We start from the raw sequence: 15,530 nt of genomic DNA, 5'->3' as shown, positions 1-15,530 counted from the left end.
TAATAAAGAAATTACATGTAAATCTATAGACCATCTAGTGACGACTAGCACGTTTTCAATTCAAAGTAGTCTTTCAATTTGAAGTCAGTGCTAGAATTGGACGTGCTTGGGCTGGCAATAAAATGGTGGTGTACGTTGCTGGTATACGAATTGGTGCGTGCGTACGTACGCGTGCCTTGATGATTGTGCAATCAATCAAGGCAATCACACCCCCTCATTCCAGCCTCTTGGCGGTTTTTACCTTTTCTTTCTCCCCTTTCGCTTTGGTGAAAAGTCTCAAATCATCCTCCCCCTCTCCCCCTTTCGCTCGCCCCCCAGTCCAGTGAGTCGTCTCCGCTCCGGTAACTCCACCACCACCACCCTCCCCGCCTCCCCGGTCCTCTCCTCGGTTGCCATTGGCGAGGCCGAGGTGGCTTGGCTTGGCTGGCGTCAAAGCCCATTTCTTTAAGCGCCCGGGCTCCCTTCCCTCCCCGCACGACGGACCCCCCACCACTCCTCCTCCACCACCACCAACACCTCCCCCTCCCCCCTGTCGCCGCCGCCGCCTACCTACCCCCATTGCGCCCCTCCGCCGGCGGGAACCGACCGAGGAGGAAGGACCCCATGAGAGCCCGACGCGGAGCCGGTGAAGCCCCATGACTATCCGACGCCGCCGGCCCGTCGAATGGCAGATCCCGTCGTCGACATCGACAAGGTCCGTCCGTCGCCCTCCCCTCCTCCTCCTCCTCCTCCCCCACTTCCGCCCCTTTTATGTGCTACGCTTCCGCTTACCTGCAAAGTTACTGCCAACGTCGGTCGGAGGGTGGGGAGGGGCGAGCTCCATTGCTGGGATTTTGTTGGTGGAAATGCCAGCCCCCACCGGAACAGTACTACTAGTTCAGTCACGGTTAAAAATCTGAAAGCAGATGGAAGTAGTTGAACATCCAGGCTTTGTGTGGCTACTTAGTTCATGGCTTAGATGTACTATTCATTCATCTGTTCATCTTTGTGAAATGCTCTTCACTGAAAAACTTATAATAATTAATACTATGTCAATGTTGCTCTCTGTTTCTGTTAGTAGTAGTACTCCCAATGTTAGGAGCAGAGCAGGACTGCTATCTGGTCTGTTAACACCTCCCAATGTTACCTTACCACTGTTAATAGTAGGCTGCTTGTGTTCCACACCTCTGTTGGTCACGAAAACATTCTTGCTATTTTTACCTCCCCTTCTGCACATACATATATTCTCAGTAACTGGGTTCATGAGGGTGCCAAAGCATTGTCTTTCTCTGTATCAGTGCTTCCCCATGTAACAATATAGATATAAAAATACAGTGAATAAAACAGAGCTACAGACAAGCATTTCCCATTTGTTAGTTTTGTATCCAGGGAAATGGACAAAGGACACATGGAACTTTCCCATTGCATTGGTCCTGTCAAGCTTTGGACTGCCAAGTAGTATTCATCTCTAGGAAATTTTCTCAAGCCCCAGGGATCTTTTTCTTTTTTATAATGTTTTGCCTATGCTATGATATTGCTATGCACCATTTACTGTACCTAACAATTCTGTTGTTCATCCTTGTCAATCTGGTAGGCGCTTATCGCTTTAAAGAAAGGCACCCAGCTGCTTAAGTATGGCCGCAAAGGGAAGCCAAAGTTTACTCCCTTCAGACTGTCAACTGTAAGTTCATTTCTGCATATGCGGCAGAAGCTATCCCTCCACCCCTCTCTTTCAGATTTGTCGTGGTTTCGGATGGTCTTCCTTTCACGTTTAGTTCATGGAACTGGAGCACAAATATCTTAAAAACGCCAACCATTGGAAAATTTGTATCACAAGAACTGAAAGCAACATAAATTCAGTTTGCAGTTATTATATGTACTTGAATGATTTGTTCTCTATGCTCCACAGGATGAATCGACTCTTATTTGGGTCTCAAGCAACCAAGAGAAAAGTTTAAAACTAGCTTCTGTGTCCAGAGTTCTCTCAGGACAAAGAACTGTAAGACATTCTGAAAAATATGCTCATATTTTACTTTCAAAGTCCTTTTGTTGTCTCAACATCTGTTGTTCTTTTCAGCTGGTTTTCCAACGTTTTCTGCTCCCTGAGAAGGACCATTTATCCTTCTCTCTCATATATAAAGATGGAAAGCGATCCCTTGATCTGGTATTACAGTGAAAACCATTTTGATCTACTATTTCTTTTCCATTTCTGAATAAATATCATCTAATTAGTTTTGATCTTGTTTCCTAGATCTGCAAGGATAAGGTTGAAACACAGGTGTGGTTTACATGCCTCAGTGCATTGGTATCTCCAGGCAAGCACAGATCCCAACCCCAACACACGGACGAAATGCGCAGTAGTGCCCTTTCTTTTGATGTAAGTTCTATGCTTCAACATAGCTCACTTTTATGCATGTTCTTTTATTTCATTACTAAGCACCGTGTATATCAATTACCATTGCTTGAGTGATGATTTCATATCATTTGAGGTGCTGCTATCTTTTCAAGCAAAATTACCAGATTTTGTTTTGCATCAGATTCAGTTCTGTTATAACTAGTTCCTTTTTTATGATTGACTATTGGTCTGGTATCAACCTTTTATGTCTATTATATTTATGTTGACTATTGTCCACAATTTCCCACACGCAGTTCATATACTAGTATGCAGTTTGACATGGGAGAATTAGCATAACGTCTAAAAGTACCTAATAACAGCAACAGCACAATTCTGATGATTCTGCTAATGTTGCTTGTTTGATCTATTCCCACTTTTTGTGTGATGCTCTTTTGGCTGCCAGTAGCGTAATTTTACTGTGTCTAAATTGCTCTCCTGTGATATGCAAAACTGTGAACTCTTTATCTGCTTTCAAATGCGTTGTCCAGTTGCTAGTCCTGTAGAAAGTAGATGAACCAGACCTTTACAATATGATATGCTAGCCTTCTGAACTTTCTACTACGTTCTGTTTCAGTGTGGCAGAGAAAGTAGCCTAAGCAGTAGCTCTACATTTACCACTGATTCCCTCGAGAACAAGTTGAGCTCGGCAAATTCCAAGGACCGTTCTTCTGGAGAATATGCATATTCAGAAAGGACAGATGTGTCAGATATGCAAGTGAAAAGTGTTTCTTCATCAGACATTCGAGTCAGTGTCTCCAGTGCTCTCAGCACATCCAGCCATGGTTCTGGCGGCGAGGATTCTGAATCGTTTGGGGATGTTTATGTCTGGGGAGAAGTCATGTGCGACACCGCTTCAGTATCAGGGTCTGATGGAAACACACTCTCCCCTGGTGCAACCACTGATATCCTTGTACCAAAGCCCCTAGAGTCAAATGTAATGCTTGATGTCAGTTCTGTGGCTTGTGGTGTGAAGCATGCTGCACTTATCACAAGACAGGCAGAGGTGTTTACATGGGGAGAAGAATGCAGTGGGCGGCTTGGTCACGGGGCTGGTACAAGCATTTTTCAACCACGTCTACTCGAGTCATTGTCAACTTGCAACGTTGAAATAATGGCTTGTGGCGAGTTCCATACTTGTGCTGTTACAGCAACAGGTGATCTTTACACCTGGGGAGATGGTACCCACAATGCCGGACTCCTTGGTCATGGTAGTACCGTGAGTCACTGGATACCCAAAAGGGTTTCAGGTCCTCTGGAAGGCCTTCAGGTGTCGACTGTCTCTTGCGGAACATGGCATACCGCTTTGATAACTACTTCTGGACTGTTGTACACATTTGGAGATGGCACATTTGGCGCCTTAGGTCATGGGAATCGAGAAACAATCTCGTATCCGAAGGAGGTGGAATCTTTGAAGGGCTTGAGGACGATTTCTGTTTCATGTGGGGTGTGGCATAGTGCTGCTGTTGTTGAGATTATCATGACACAGTCAAATGCCTCATCTGGAAAGCTATTTACATGGGGAGATGGAGACAAATATCGGCTTGGGCATGGTGACAGGGCTTCAAAACTCAAACCAACTTGTGTGTCTTCACTGATAGACTACAACTTCCATAAGTCGGCATGTGGCCATACTCTTACGATTGGGTTGACAACTTCAGGGCATATGTTTACCGTCGGGAGCTCTGTGTATGGACAACTTGGAAATCCCAATAACGATGGAAGGTATGCACGCCTAGTTGAAGATAAGGTCGGCGGCGGTGGTGTTGTGGAGGTTGCTTGTGGATCTTACCATGTTGCAGTCTTGACAAATGCCGGTGAAGTTTACACATGGGGCAAGGGTGCAAATGGAAGACTGGGTCACGGTGATATTGCAGACCGGAAGGTACCTACACTTGTGGAGGCTTTAAGGGATAGGTCCGTGAAGCGCATTGCTTGCGGATCAAGCTTCACAGCTGCAATTTGTCAGCATAAATGGGTGTCCGGGATGGAGCAGTCTCAGTGCTCAGCATGCAGACAGCCATTCGGTTTCACTCGAAAGCGACACAACTGTTACCATTGTGGCCTGGTACACTGTCATTCATGCAGTTCAAAGAAGGCCCTAAGAGCGGCTTTGTCTCCTAATCCTGGAAAGCCATACCGTGTGTGCGATTCATGTCATATGAAGCTAAGTAAAGTCATGGATTCTGGTCTCAGCTATAACAGGAACAATATACCTCGCGTACCAGGTGATACCAAGGCTGAGAGAATGGACACAAAGGCAAACAGAGTTGCATCATCTACCAGTTCGGATATGATTAAGAGCTTGGACGTGAAGGCAGCAAAGCAAGCAAAAAGGTCTGACCATTCGCCGCAGTTCCCTGCAATTTTGCAGATGAACGATGTTCCGTTCATCGGATCAGGTGACCTGCACACTACAGGTTTTACAGTAACAAACGGATACCCGAATGACCCCAGATATACTTCACAATTTTTAAGAATGCCGTACCTAAGTTCTCCGAGCTCCGTGTCTTCAGAAAGCCTTGAGAGTTTCAGAGATGCGAACGAACTTTTGAAGCAAGAGGTTCAAAAACTAAAAGAAGAGGTATGCCTGGTTCTGTTCTTTTATTTTTTGGTAACAACTACAAAGAACAGGAAAAAACAGAGGTGTCCTTATGCTTGTCTGTGGATCAGGTCAATAGCTTGAGACAGCAACGTGAACTGCAAGACGCCGAGTTGAAGAAGTCGGAGGCAAAAGCCAGTGAAGCCGCAGCCCTTGCTGCTGAAGAGGCGTCCAAATCAAAGGCCGCAAAAGAGGTTATAAAATCACTGACGGCACAGGTGATATTTCAACTGTAATTTTGCACAATCTTATTAATGCTGAAATTGGTACTGGATGCATCTGTTCTTGTGCGAGTTTTGTTTCTTCTTTGACTTGCACCTGTTAAAATCGTACAATGTAATAATCAACAGGTAAAAGAAATGGCTGAGAGGCTTCCTGCAGGAGACTCTGACGTGAAGCCGCCACGGGTCCCATATCTACCTGCTGGTGGTGTAGTTTCTCCTGAAATGGGGAGAGAAGGCCAGAAGAGATATGAGCCAGTATCCATTCATTATTCTCAGACACCGACTTCTGTCACATCTTCTTGGTCTAACGGGCTCCCTCCCCAAGCCCATCAAATAGGTAAACCCGGTGATAACACGGTGGCTCCACACGAGAACATGTTTGAAAACTTCAACAAAAGCAGAGATTTTCCAGCCACGCACCAGAGGACGAACAGTGCGATGTCGGGGTATCGTCCGAGATCAGAGGATTTTGACCGCCGGGAAGCGGAAAGGTTCCAGATAAACCTGCAAGACTGGAACACGAGAGGCTCCGGTTCACCCAGTAACCAGGTTGAGTCCGAGTGGATAGAACAGTTTGAACCCGGGGTGTACCTGACACTGGTAACTCTTCATGATGGAACCAAAGAGCTAAAAAGGGTGCGGTTCAGGTAGGCATTTCCATGTTCTGATGTGGAGCATTCTTTGGCTTGTAACTTGTCATGAGTAACCTGACCAGTAAGTGCTTTTTTTTTCTGGCAGCCGGAGAAGATTCGCGGAGCATCAAGCGGAGTCTTGGTGGAGCGACAACCATGAAAAGGTGTACGACAAGTACAACTTGCGGAGAACCGACCGGATCTCTTCAGTGTTGACATCATAGTGTGCACCCATGTTTTGCTAGATGTTGAGACCGGCGGCGAACATAAGCCAGTGCAGCAAGCATGCTGAGTTCTTGCGTCGTGTCTGAGCGATCGGTCATACGTGCACGGCTCCTTGAGGCCATTCGTTGGCACGGCGCGCGTTGTATCTGTCTGGACTCTGCACTGGTGTTGTATAGAAGGAGCATGATCCATGCTGCGGTTGGCACATGGCATGGCAGGAGCAATGGTATGTGGCGCCTTTGCTCTTGTGAGTAGCGAGTTATGACTATGATACTGCTATCTAGCCTGTATGTATATTCCTTGAGATTAAAGGGATGAGCCAAAGCTCTCCCAACTTGGTGTTCTCAACCGAATGTGAGCCCTGTAACCGCGCATCGTCGTGGAATTCGTTGTTTGAGTACGTGTTGTTGATGTAGTAATAGTCAGTCTAGATATGATCTGGTAAGTTTGGAGAATCAACTTTTCCTTGTTTGAGTACGTGTTGCATCGAAGATACGAATGAAGCAGCTTATATTTGCAGGAGGCGTTGGTGACAGCAAGGTATTTTTTGTTGGGTAACTGGATGCGGATGACGACTCTTTGGTTGGTTTATCATGCTGCTTTATTCATCTGTTCATTCCTTTCATGGTCTGCTCTTCAAGTTCTTTGTCCCCATAAAGCTTTGAGAATTTCAGTGACGGACGCGAATGGACTTTGGAACCAAGAGGTTCAGAGTCCAAAAGAGCAGGCATGCTTGGTTCTATTTTGCTTTTGTACTAACTAGATAGGACAGGGAAAATGGAGTCCTTGTGCTAGCCTATGGCTCAGGCAACACAAAAACTTGAGGAAAATGGAGTCCTAACCTAGCCGCTGTCGCCTCCTCAAGCCGCCGCCGCCGCCGCTCTTCTTCCTCGGCGCTGTTGCTGCTCGCTCACCTGAGTCGCGCCGCTCATCCGCCCCCTTCACCTTTGTCCAGCACCAACTCATTGCCAGCGTCGTCGTCATCTAACCCAATCACTTCATCTACTTCGATAATTGCGGTCAACACCGGCACCTTCTACCCCACGTCGACGGCTGTCGCCGCAACAGTCGTCGAGTCCTCTGCTACCCCCCCTCGACATGGCGTGCAGCTCATGCAGGTCCCCGTCTACATATGCCCGGTGCTGACAACACCGACGCATGCCTTTGTCGTGTTCTTAGGACTGGCAAACCTGGAGCGGCGCATCATCAACATCGACTTCGTCTGTCTATGCATGCCCGGTGCTAGCAACACCGACGCGTGCCTTCATCCACGATGTGTTCCCAGGCCTGGCAAACCTGGAGTGGCGCATCATGAAGATCGACTTCGTCCATCTACGCATGCCCAGTGTTGGCAACACCAACGCGTGCCTTCGACCACGACGTGTCTGCGGGCTTGGCAAACTCAGTGCGATGCCTCGTCAACAGCGTCTTCTTCCCGGTCACCACTACCTCGATGCCACTGTGCCCATGACTAACTCGACGCCTCTTTACGCTCGCGGCTCCACGATAATGACCTGGACACCGGTCACCCCGACTCAATATCGAATACGACGTCACTCGCACGGCTACCTCGACCACGACTACACCACACTACACTCTCGGCTACCTTGACATCAGCACAAAGGGCTACCGCCTTGCTTTGGCAACCTCGCCGGTTTCCACTCCAGCTACGACTGCCGCGATGCATCGATGGTTACGACTAGGGGGGGGGGGGGGGGGGGTCCGTTGGTTTACCTTCGGATTCTTCTCCAGTCTCACCATGTGCGTCGATACCGTTATGACTGCAGGGTATGTTGAGTATCATGATTATTTACGTAGTATAGGATAGCGTAGGATTTATTCTAACTTGCCTTGTACTCCAAGAATGTCATGTACTCACTATATATATGCCCACGAGGCTCAAGAATAATCATCAATTCCATCAATTATCCCTCTCTATCCTTCTACACTTCATGCACTTTAGAAATATCCGTGGAGCACACTTACACATTATCTTCATGGTCTTGATCTCCAGACATTTCACCTATGCACCCTACCAAGTTCTACATATATTTAAGGATACATATACAAGCACATTATAACATTGGTAGGATATTGTGAAAATATTTGTTTGCTCTTTGCTCTATGGTGAACCCCATTGTAAAAAAAGTTTTTTTTATACACCATAAAAGTTGTACAAACAAATTTGTAACCGAATATTGTTCCAGGGTAGCACAAGAAATGTATTTGTAATGGGGAACAAAAGAATCATATGAAAATTTAATACATTTAATATGACTGTTTGGAGTTGTTTAATTTTGTTAGTTAGTTATACACAAAAATTGCTGCTTTCTATGTAATTTATCGAATAATGTTACAATAAAAACTACATACATTAAAGGCTATCTAAGTTATGACGAGGTAATGAAGTTCAGTATAAATTGATAAATAATTTATTTAGAGAATTCAAACCAGTGTCATTACAAACCAGATCTCATAATACAAATCTTATATCTATGAGTGTTCTTTGAGATTAAGGACTCACCATCGTAATTCATTAAGGGATTTTCACTTATGCTAATCTAGCTCCAAGAAGCCGGCAGATGTTGTCGTGCACGGCCCAAGACGATAAAACCACTCGGATAAGAGGCGGAGCCAGAAGCAGGCGTTGATTTCCAAGACGGCAACTCTCACTTGTTTCAGAATAGTCCTATTACTTTGCATAGGCAGTGAATATGTCAAGTGTCCCTATAAGGCCGACACTGAGGGGTGCGGGAGGGGCGGCTGCCCCGAGACCCCCAAGTCCAGGGCCCCCCAACAGGTGCGCACTAGCTTATGCCCAGGGATAGACAGGTACGCAACTGACACGAACGAATATAGCCCACGGAGTCCCCTGAAAAAAAATGTAGCCCGCGGAGTGCACGCCGTCTAATTGCTGGAAGTTGCAATTGCAACGCGAACGATCCTATTCTATTCTATTCCCCCGCTTCCATCGCGTGTTTCTGGCGCTGGGCGAATTGCCGCAGTACATCGACGAGCTCTGCCCTTCAATCTATGGGTCCTCGTTTCCTCGTTCTCCTTCTTGATCTCGTCGACTCCCCGAAATCCAGTTTCCAATAACTAAATCCAACCATGGATGGCAGGCTGCAGGTGCAGATTTTTTGATAAAGGGCGATTTTATTATCTCAGAATGTAGCATCAAGGGGATATAAAACATTATGAGTAACATCCGGCCTCTGCATAACTGAGATGCACACAGCCAAATCCAAAAGTCTGACAAAAAACATGAAATATAAACCGACATATCAGCAACAGTAAAGTCCTATAGACCGACACTGTGCCTATGTCGAAGGTGGTGGTGGATCGATCCGGAGGTTATGCTGCCACCCATGTTGGGAAAAAACCTTCGTAGCCACCTGCTCCAACCGCGTACACACCGCCTTGAACAGCGATTGGTGCTCCGATCGTTGTAGCATAGACCACGTATGAAGCGAGTGCGTACAATGGAAAATAACCTGCAGAGGAGAAGCATTTTTTCCATTAAAAACCAAATCGTTTCTACATAGTCAGAGCGACCAAATTAAGGCGTACGCTCCCACCCTTATAAGCGCTTTAAACCTATTTGGAATACCGTCCAACCAGTGACCAAATATATTGGCAACACTTGTGGGCGGATATAAATTTGACGCTATTTGGATGATTGACCATGTAGAACGTGCAAACTTGCATTGGAAAAAGAGGTGTTTGATTGTCTCGTCATGAATACAAAAACAACACTTCTTACTCCCTGGCCAGTTGCGTCGTGCGAGGTTGTCTTTGGTCAACACAACTCCCTTACGAAGATACCACATGAAAAATTTCACTTTTAGTGGAATCTTGGACTTCCAAATTTTCTTGTTATTACTCACTGGTACCTCAGAATGTGTGAGCGCACGGTACATAGAGTCTACTGTAAAAGACCCTGATGTAGTAAGGTTCCAGCGAAACACATCCCGACCTTGTGTCAGGTTAATCGAATCCAACCGGGACAAAAGATTATGCCATGACAGAAGTCTGGGGCCAATCAAATCCCGCCTAAACGAAATGTTCGGCGGGGATGAACTGAGCACGTGCGCAATAGTGTTGTTCTTATCGCGAGCAATGTTATATAAGTCTGGATATTGTTCTCTGAGACTGGCATTGCCTAGCCAGATGTCTTCCCAGAATCGAATCTCCGACCCGTCTTTTATCACGAAAGACCCAAAGCGAAAGAGATGTTTCTTTTCCGCCATTAGGCCAGCCTAGAAGTGCGAGTCACCAGGTTTCCAATATGCCTGGGACACTGCCTTTTGGCCTAGATACTTGTTGCGCAACATGGTTTGCCAAACACCATCCTCAGTAAGAAGTTTGAACAACCATTTACTGAGCAAGGCCTCATTCTTGACCTGTAGGTCATGAATTCCAAGGCCGCCTTGGTCTTTTGGCCTACAAACCATGCTCCATTTGGCCAATCGATATTTTTTCTTTTCTCCATCTCCTTGCCAAAAAAATCTGGATCTAAAATAATCCAATCTTTGCAGGACCCCTTTTGGGAGTTGGAAGAAAGAAAGCATATAGAGAACCATATTTGTGAGAACGGAGTTAATCAAAACCAGCCGTCCTCCAACTGAGAGGAGCTTGCCTTTCCAACTGCTCAATCGTTTCTCTAGACGCTCCTCTACATGCTTCCACTCTGCAATGGTGAGACGCCGATAGTGGATCGGTATTCCCAAATATTTAATCGGGAATTGGCCATGTGCGCAACCAAAGAGGTCAGCATAATCGGCAGCCGCCTCAACGGCTTCTCCAAAGCAGAAAAGTTCACTTTTATGGAAGTTAATTTTGAGACCCGACATTTGCTCAAACACTGAGAGCAAGAGTTTTAGGTTTCGAGCCTTGTCTAGGTCATGTTCCATAAAAAGAATTGTGTCATCGGCGTATTGCAGAATAGAGAGGCCACCATCCACAAGATGTGGCACTACTCCTTCTATCTGGCCGTCCTGCTTAGCACGCTTAATCGGAATAGCCAACATGTCAGCAACAATGTTAAATAACATTGGAGACATGGAGTCACCCTGTCGTAGTCCTTTTTTTGTCTGAAAGTAATGGCCTACATCATCATTGACTTTGATGGCCACACTACCTCCAGTTATAAAATTTTGAATCCACTGACGCCATTTATCGGAGAAACCTTTCATTCTTAGGGCTTGTTGGAGGAAAGACCATTTGACCTTGTCATAGGCTTTTTCAAAGTCAATTTTGAATACTACTCTACTCATGTTTCTCCGGTGCATCTCGTGAACGGTCTCATGCAAAATTACTACACCATCGAGTATATTCCTTCCTTGCATGAACGCCGTTTGAGATGGCCGAACAACATGATCAGCTACCGAGTTTAACCTATTTGTGGCCACTTTGGTGAAAATCTTGAAGCTAACATTAAGGAGGCATATGGGTCTGAACTGTTGGATCCGTTCGGCCTCCTTAATCTTGGGCAACAAGACAATCTCGCCAAAATTAAGTCTAAATAGGTCTAGTTGGTCGGCATGAAGACAATTGAACAAATCCAAAAGGTCGGTCTTGATGATATCCCAAAAATTCTGATAGAATTCTGCGGGGAAACCATCTGGCCCTGGAGCTTTGTTATGTTCCATTTGGAACATCGCCGCTCTCACCTCCTCTTCCGAGAATGGTGCCGTTAGGATATCATTTTCTTCTGCCGTGACTTGTGGAATATCATCCGTTCGGGTCTCATCAAGGGTGAAGTTCCCTTCAACTGACGCTCCAAACAGAGATTTGTAGTATTTGGTGATATACTTCTTGAGCTCCTCCTGTCCTTCGATCCGCCCCTCATCTTGTTGGAGACTGTAAATACATTTTTTCCTATGCCGCCCATTGGCGATCAATTGGAAGTATTTTGTATTACTATCACCCATCAAGATGAAGTCAGCTTTGGATCTCTGGTAGTATTTGATCTCCTCTTCTCGCAAAAGACGTGCAACCTTCTCGTTAGATTGATTTTTTAGCTCAATCTCTTGTTGAGATAAGGTGCCCGTCTCTGCAATTTTGTCGAGGTCGTTAATAATGGTAGAGAGTCTTTGTTTTTCTTTTTTATATATCCCGTTGATGTGTTTCGCCCATCCAGTGAGGTGTTTCCTCATGGCCCTTATTTTAAAGTTCCATCTCTGAATAGGCGTACGACCAACAGCAGGCTTCTCCCAAACATTCTTGATTATGTCTACAAATCCATCCCGATGCAGCCATCCCAATTCAAATTTGAAAGGGCGACGGACGTTTGGCTTCGTAGAGTTAGAATCCATAATTATGGGTGCATGATCCGATAACGCCTCGATACGCTCTAGGGCTCGCACGGTTACCAGAGGAAATTTTAGTTCCCATTCGGTGTCCATGAGTACCCTATCGAGTTTCTCGTATGTCGGCACAGATCGGTTATTGGCCCAGGTGAACTTCCGCCCCGACATACTGGCCTCCCGAAGATTCAAACTGTCTATCACAGCATTGAATATGAAAGGCCAATGAGTGTCGAAGCGGTCATTATTTTTCTCTTGCTGGTACCTAAGGATATTAAAGTCCCCTCCAATAAGCATTGGATGTTATCCTTAGCCAGGTTGACCAATTCACGAAGGAAGGCCGATTTATGCTCATCTTGGGCAGCCCCATAGACTGCGACCAGGCTCCATGTAAAAGTATCAGCTTTGTTTCGTAAGTGAAATTTCATATGAAATTCACCAGTCGAAAAAGCCAACAAGTCCATGGTGGTGGTCTGTATCCCAAGAAGGATTCCTCCAGACCTTCCACGAGCTGGCAGACTATGCCACGTGTAGTCGAAACCACCTGATAGGTGATCAAGGACATGCGGGCGGAAGTCACATTTACCAGCCTCCGAAATTGCTACAAAATCCAACCCATGTTCGCGCACACAATCACCAACGTGTTTATGTTTAGCCAAGTCTGAGAGACCTCTGCTATTCCAAAACATGCCTGTCATGTGGAAACTCGGGTCGGTGTTGAACATTTCGCCTTCTTGGGCTGTTTTTGTTTCTTGGGCAGGTGCAGATGATCAACAATTCCCTGTCGGGCGTTGGCATGCAATGTTTAGGCTGTTTCTTCAATCAAATCTTCTCCCGTTGCTCCTACCCATTCACTATACTATTGGTCCGGCCGTTCCTATAGTCATACCATGAAGGTGTGTAATTTCTATCCACAGAATGGATATGTACATCTTGCACATGTATGTTTAATTCCTTGTTGGTGGTGGGGGGGGGGGGGGGGGGGGATAGAAGGATAGAATAGAATAGGATTGTTGCAATTGCAAATGTATGATTAATTTCTATCCACTGAATGAATATGTACATCTTGCAAATTTATGTTTAATTCTATATTCTAATTACACTGGGTCACATAATTCTATCAATTGCTAGGATTGGGAGATCTAGTTTAAAGGTGCCTCTATTAAAAGTTCATTTTTCATATGGAATGTTAGATGAGATCAATATTGATATCACCCACAATGACTCTGCATCTATGAATCTTAGAAGAGAAATTAAGATAGTATATATAACTTGTTTATTATTTATATTGATTTTGAACACATGTAAGTGTTTAGTAGTAACATTCTCTATATACATACAGATTACTATTTTGATGATTATACTAAGAGGCCCTAGATTCCAGTCTTGCCATGGGCCCCCGAAATCTCAGGACTGGCCCTGTGTCCCTAACTATATCTTTTCACTAATGTCTTTGCCTCAACATCCTCTAACGAACTCAAGCAAATTAATTATGCTGTGTTGCGAACCAACATGTGGTTGGATGGTTAGAGGGACAGTGGTATTCCCAGCCCACCAGGGTTCAAGTCCTGGTGCTCCCATTATTCCTGAATTTATTTTAGAATTTCTGGCGATGTGCTTTCAGTGGGATCTCAATATGATATGCCGGCTCAGTCTCTCGGAGGTGCTCATAGGGGTAGGGTGTGCGTGTGTGTATTCATAAGGATGAGTGTATGTGTGTATATATGAGCGCTTGCGTCTGTACTGATGTTCAAATTTTTTTTATGTTGTGTTAAAAAGATCAACCATAAGCTCATGTACAGAATAAAACAACTCTGCGGCTAATATAAAAGCCAAAGTGACATAAATCTGTGCATTGGCGGAAATGCCAAATACGGCAAAGAAGTTAAAGCAAACTATATTAAATAGTTGTTTTGGAATTGTCACCTACTGCATATATTAGCCTCAAGGAAAATCAATAAAACTTTTATTTGGATAGAACAATTTGAACCTGGGGTGTATCTAACACTATGCAGGATCGTAAGTAGGTCTAGAGGGAGGGGGAGGGGGGTTGATTAGACTACTTGACCGAATAAAACTTAGACTTTTTATACCCTACACATGCAAGTCTAGATAGTAGACAGCGGAAAGTAAAAACTTTACATATGAACGTAAAGAAGGGGTCGGAGAAAATCAAACGCAATCAAAACACGGTGATTTTTTGCGTGGTTCCTGTAAGTGGGGCTATCGTACGTCCATATTGAGGGAGACTTCAACCCAGGGAGGGTAATAGCTGCACGAGTCCACAGAGGGCTCCACCCACGAAGGGTCCCCGAATAAGCAACCTTATCTATATCATCATGGATTAGGTCAATAGCTTGAGACGGCAACGTGAACTGCAAGACGCGTTCCACACGAGAACATGTTTGAAAACTTCAACAAAAGCAGAGATTTTCCAGCCACAAACAACCAGAGGACGAACGGTGGGATGGCGGGGTATCGTCCAAGATCAGAGGGTTTTGATCGCCGGGAAACGGAAAGGTTCGAGATAAACCTGCAAGGCTGGAACACGAGAGGCTTTATATTGATAGGGAGAAAGAAATTACAGGTTCAAGCCACGGCCACGTACACAACTTTGGTGTGGCCGTGGCGATCGTTCAAGCAGAGATCAATGGGTTTGCTCAGCCCCGCACAGACATACAGGTTACAGGAATAAAAGAGTTAAGTCCTTTGGCTCTGTAATTTTCGCGACTACACATGACATCACCATCCAAGCGATTCTATAAAGTTAACCCAATCAACGATCCTCTTTCATCGCTAGCTTCCTCGAGGCGAGATCTTCGAAACTAGATCCCAAGTCAGCATGTTTCGATAACTTTTTTCATCGATAGTTGCCACATTACATACCTATATCCAAATGTAGCTCGGGAAGCTTAGCAAAGAGCTGAATCTTTCCATCCTACCTAAAGGTTTTGTCTTGTTGAGCGTGTCTAAGCATGAAAGCCCTGCCAAGCATCTCTCTCTCCCTGAAGAATTTCCTTTTGTGCCTCTTCTTTCCACATGTAAACTCCGCGCAGCTTGGATGGAAAATCTTAAATTTATCTGGGCAAAACGCACAACTGCTTTTGAAACGGCAGCGTGGCTTTTCTGTCAAATACAAAAATATACGGAGAGAAAAAGGAGTTAGCA

At 45.3% G+C, this 15,530-nt stretch overlaps 1 protein-coding gene across 1 annotated transcript; it reads left to right on the top strand.

Moving 5' to 3' along the window:
• The first annotated feature begins 425 nt into the window (after positions 1 to 425).
• On the top strand, positions 426 to 6,451 carry LOC109782964 (PH, RCC1 and FYVE domains-containing protein 1). The gene is made up of 9 exons (XM_020341594.4): positions 426 to 694; positions 1,574 to 1,660; positions 1,889 to 1,978; positions 2,057 to 2,143; positions 2,231 to 2,356; positions 2,949 to 4,955; positions 5,045 to 5,191; positions 5,324 to 5,844; positions 5,936 to 6,451. Exons 1-9 carry the CDS (start codon positions 665 to 667, stop codon positions 6,051 to 6,053), a joined length of 3,213 nt encoding a protein of 1,070 aa, XP_020197183.1. The 5' UTR covers positions 426 to 664; the 3' UTR covers positions 6,054 to 6,451.
• Positions 6,452 to 15,530: the final 9,079 nt, after the last annotated feature.

This window comes from Aegilops tauschii, chromosome 2 (assembly GCF_002575655.3).
Source record: "Aegilops tauschii subsp. strangulata cultivar AL8/78 chromosome 2, Aet v6.0, whole genome shotgun sequence".
NCBI classification, from domain to species: domain Eukaryota; kingdom Viridiplantae; phylum Streptophyta; class Magnoliopsida; order Poales; family Poaceae; genus Aegilops; species Aegilops tauschii.
The sequence above is the reverse complement of the archived record's forward strand: the minus strand, read 5'-3'. Positions and strand labels throughout refer to the sequence as shown.

Bases quoted from the DNA above. Each gene is read 5' to 3' on its own strand.
- LOC109782964 (XM_020341594.4), top strand. From the start codon at position 665: ATGGCAGATCCCGTCGTCGACATCGACAAG. The intron at 2,144-2,230 runs GTATTACAGTGA...CTTGTTTCCTAG, and splicing joins GAAAGCGATCCCTTGATCTG to ATCTGCAAGGATAAGGTTGA. The intron at 4,956-5,044 runs GTATGCCTGGTT...TCTGTGGATCAG, and splicing joins TTCAAAAACTAAAAGAAGAG to GTCAATAGCTTGAGACAGCA.